The sequence below is a fragment of the Mus caroli genome, chromosome 9 (genome assembly GCF_900094665.2).
Source record: "Mus caroli chromosome 9, CAROLI_EIJ_v1.1, whole genome shotgun sequence".
Lineage (NCBI taxonomy): Eukaryota > Metazoa > Chordata > Mammalia > Rodentia > Muridae > Mus > Mus caroli.
Genome location: NC_034578.1, coordinates 84,817,748 through 84,821,174, shown reverse-complemented (window position 1 = coordinate 84,821,174; position 3,427 = coordinate 84,817,748). Strand labels below are relative to the sequence as shown.

The following is a 3,427-nucleotide window of genomic DNA, read 5'->3' as shown; positions in this document are numbered from 1 at the left end:
AGGTTCTCCCAGGTGATGGTACCTTAGGTGGTTAGAAGTGAAGCAGGAAGGGAAAAAAAGCTTCAGAATATGCATACCCAGAGACCCTTTGGGCTGAGGGAAGAAAGGGGGAGGGAGGTCACAGCACTTGTGTTTAGTTTTGGGAGGGAACATACTGAAAGCTTCTGCCCNGCTGTTCACTACTGGGCAAGGGGGTTGAGCTCACAAAGGACCAAGNCCATTGTCCTCAGCTTCAGATTGCCTGGTTTGGGCTGAATCTTCAGTACTTGGTTAAACATTACGTAGTTCTACACAGGCAGTGTGTTCCAGCCACCTGCCCTATTGTCTAAAATGATCTTGGGGTCCTATACTAAAGGGGTTTGACAGTATGTTAGGGAAGATTGCAGAAGAACTTCAGTTTCTGTCCAGTGGATTTGTTTTAATGTATAATAAATAGGACCTCGGATATGTAGATATATAAAATTAATAAAAGGCATAGAAAATTAATGCATTGATCTTTCTTATTCCAGAAGTAAAAATGTCCAGTACTTTTTAATAAAACAGAAACAATAGCTTTGCAAGCCAGAAATTTAGAGAAAGCTTGGGTTTGACTAAGCTTGGTGCTTGCATCTGTGTGACTATATATGAGAATTCATGTGTATTCCTTTGTCCAAGCACTGGGCTTGATTAACGCTGACACAAACTTATAGGACCAGCATTTTGGTTTGCGGTTGGCAGCAGAGGGTGCTGTGGGCAAGGCTGGGGAAGAGACAACATAGACAGCTAAGGAATCTGGGCCCAGGTACATACCATTGTTCTTCTCATCAATGGGGGACCGGATGCCACCTCCGTTTAAAATGCACATGGACACGTGGTTCCAAAACATTTCATCTGGGTGTCTGAGGTTGTTGTTAATCTACAATAGTGGAAATTGAGTTACGTGGGTCTTCTTTCTTGGTATCATTTCCAGGAATCTGATTACCTTTACTGAGAAAACAAAGTATTCTTCCCCTACTCCCATGTGCCCAGAGATTTCCCAACTGCAACTAAAACTCATTGTATACATTATTAATCATAAACAGTTATTAGCCTATCATCTATTAGCCGTCAATCAAACAGGAGCAAAAGTATATTGTGACCAGACCCATGTCAGTCTTTTAGGAAAGAGGACTCTTTATTGACTACTCAAACCTATCCCTCAGCTAGGGCACATAGCAGAAGGCCCTCTCCGCTGGTGTCAAGATTGCTCCAGGACAGCAGGGCGTTCTAGCCTGTTCATTATCTACTTTATGCCAGGTACTGGCAATCAAATCAGGCTCATTCTTAACTTTTCCTTTACAAAACACATGTTCCNTTACAGCAAGTGAAAGCACATGCTTTTGTTTGTTTTGAGGCTGGGTCTCTCTATGTAGCTCTTGATGTCCTTGTTGTATAAGCCAGGCTGGCCTCAGATTTAGAGAAATCCACCTGTCTTTGCCTCTTGAACATTGGGATTAAAGGCATGTACCACTACATATAGTCTTAAACCTTTTATTTTTAGGTTTATTTTATGGTTTTGTTTTTTTTTGTTTGTTTGTTTGTTTTTGTTTTTGTTTTTCGAGACAGGGTTTCTCTGTGTAGCCCTGGCTGTCCTGGCACTCACTTTGTAGACCAGGCTGGCCTCGAACTCAGAAATCCGCCTGTCTCTACCTCCTGAGTGCTGGGATTAAAGGCGTGCGCCACCACACCCGGCTTATTTTATGTTTTAAGTGTATGAATATTTTGCCTGCATATATGTATGTTCACCACATGTGTGCCTGTGGCAGTCAGAAGAGGGCATCAGTTCCCCTGGAANTGGAGTTAAACTGAGCCACTGTGAGGGCTGGGAATTGAAGGTTCAAGTACTCTTAAGCTCTGAGCCAACTCTACAGCCCCAAAATGCATTCTTTCTAATTTTAAAACAAGGACTAAAAGTTATATTTACCTCAACCCTTCATAGGGTAGCANCTTGTAGTGTTTGTTTCTAGATTTTTCTCTAGATGTTTCTGTCTGGTGGTTTCTCATTACTGATCTCATGATGCTCAAGAGCCANCCTGGACCTCATGTTGGAAGGTTGCAGTCTGCCCTAGAGACCTTGGTTCCACACAGCCCACAAAGCCACTTTGGCTAGTTGGCCCCAGAAAAAATGTTCTTCACGAATGATTTTGCTATAGCCAGGGACTTTACCATAACTGTGTATTTTCCTTCTTTGCTTGGAAAAGAAGTACAAGTTACATAGGCTCATGTTCTTTAGAGCCCAGAGGACAAACCAGGGAAAACCTGCCCTGCCAAATCAGGTCCAAGCAGATGTACTATGCTAACATCTGGTGCACTTCCTGTCTTCAGATCATCTTACAGAAAGAAACACCTCAAATTTGGACATCTAAGAAAGACATATTTTAAAAGGGTTTTGTCTTTGTAGAGGAATAAAGTGATACTCTCCTAAGTGTTTTGGGCCTCCTTGTCAAGGTATTCGGTATGAAACCAGTCATGCTTCTGTCTGGGCACTAAATGTGCCAAAGTCCCTAATTCTGCCCCTTGTTGCATCTTCTCCCCATCTTCCTTTCCTCCCTCCCTAGATGCAGCCCCTGAAGACATCTCACCATGGCATCACAGATCAGGTTTCCCATGTTGCATTCCCTGAAGCGGCACGTCTGAGTGGAGCCATCCAGGTAGACGATTGTTCTCCCGAGTTCCTGGGTAGAATAATTATCTAATTTTATCCTCCATTGGTTAATGTCTGCTTTGATGGTCGCATCTAGAAAGAAAGGNCATCAGAAAGGTGCAAGTGAGAGAGAGGAAGGCCTGTAATTCAGGCAGATCTCCTAGTGGGTAGGTTCTAGAGAAATGGAGCGTTGCCAGGCTTCCCTGCTGGAGCTTTGCATTGGTCACATCTGTGCATTTTGGTTGTGGCTATGAAATCCCTTAGGAATGTTTATTTTGTTTTCTGACATTAATACCTGGGTGTATTTTACCTTGAAGATGCTTTGAGCAGCTCAACATCAATATCTGGATGAGCCCCCGTGAGCCCACCTAGGACGGCACCATGGTCTTGCCATGAGGTTTGACAGGCTGGNCAAGTACAGAGGATCTGCTGAGGGTGTGGTTCCCAGCTTGCTTCCTCTCCAGCTGCTGAGAAGCCTAGGTTGTGAGCACAGACTCTCCTGCACACAGTAGGGCCTCACTGCCCATCCTTCTGAGCTGATGATGGTAAACAGCAAAGGGCTAGCAGAAGAGATTGTGACAGTGGGTCCATGCATCGTATGAAAACAGATGGCATAACAATATTCTTTTATTCTGAGTCTCAAGAAACAAGGTACTTCTTGACAGATGTACTGGCTAGTTTTGTGTCAACTTGACACAGCTGGAGTTATCACAGAGAAAGGAGCTTCAGTTGAGGAAATGCCTCCATGAGATCCAACTGTAAGGC

General features: G+C 43.8%; 1 protein-coding gene across 1 annotated transcript in view; it reads left to right on the top strand.

The window, feature by feature from the left end:
• The window catches only part of Snx14 (sorting nexin 14), a 73,024-nt gene extending 70,282 nt beyond the window's left edge, over positions 1-2,742 (top strand). Inside the window, exon 26 of the mRNA XM_029481970.1 lies at positions 2,577-2,742. Coding sequence (XP_029337830.1) covers positions 2,577-2,714 — 138 coding nt within the window. The 3' untranslated portion in view covers positions 2,715-2,742. The remainder of the gene's footprint in view (positions 1-2,576) is intronic.
• Positions 2,743-3,427: the final 685 nt, after the last annotated feature.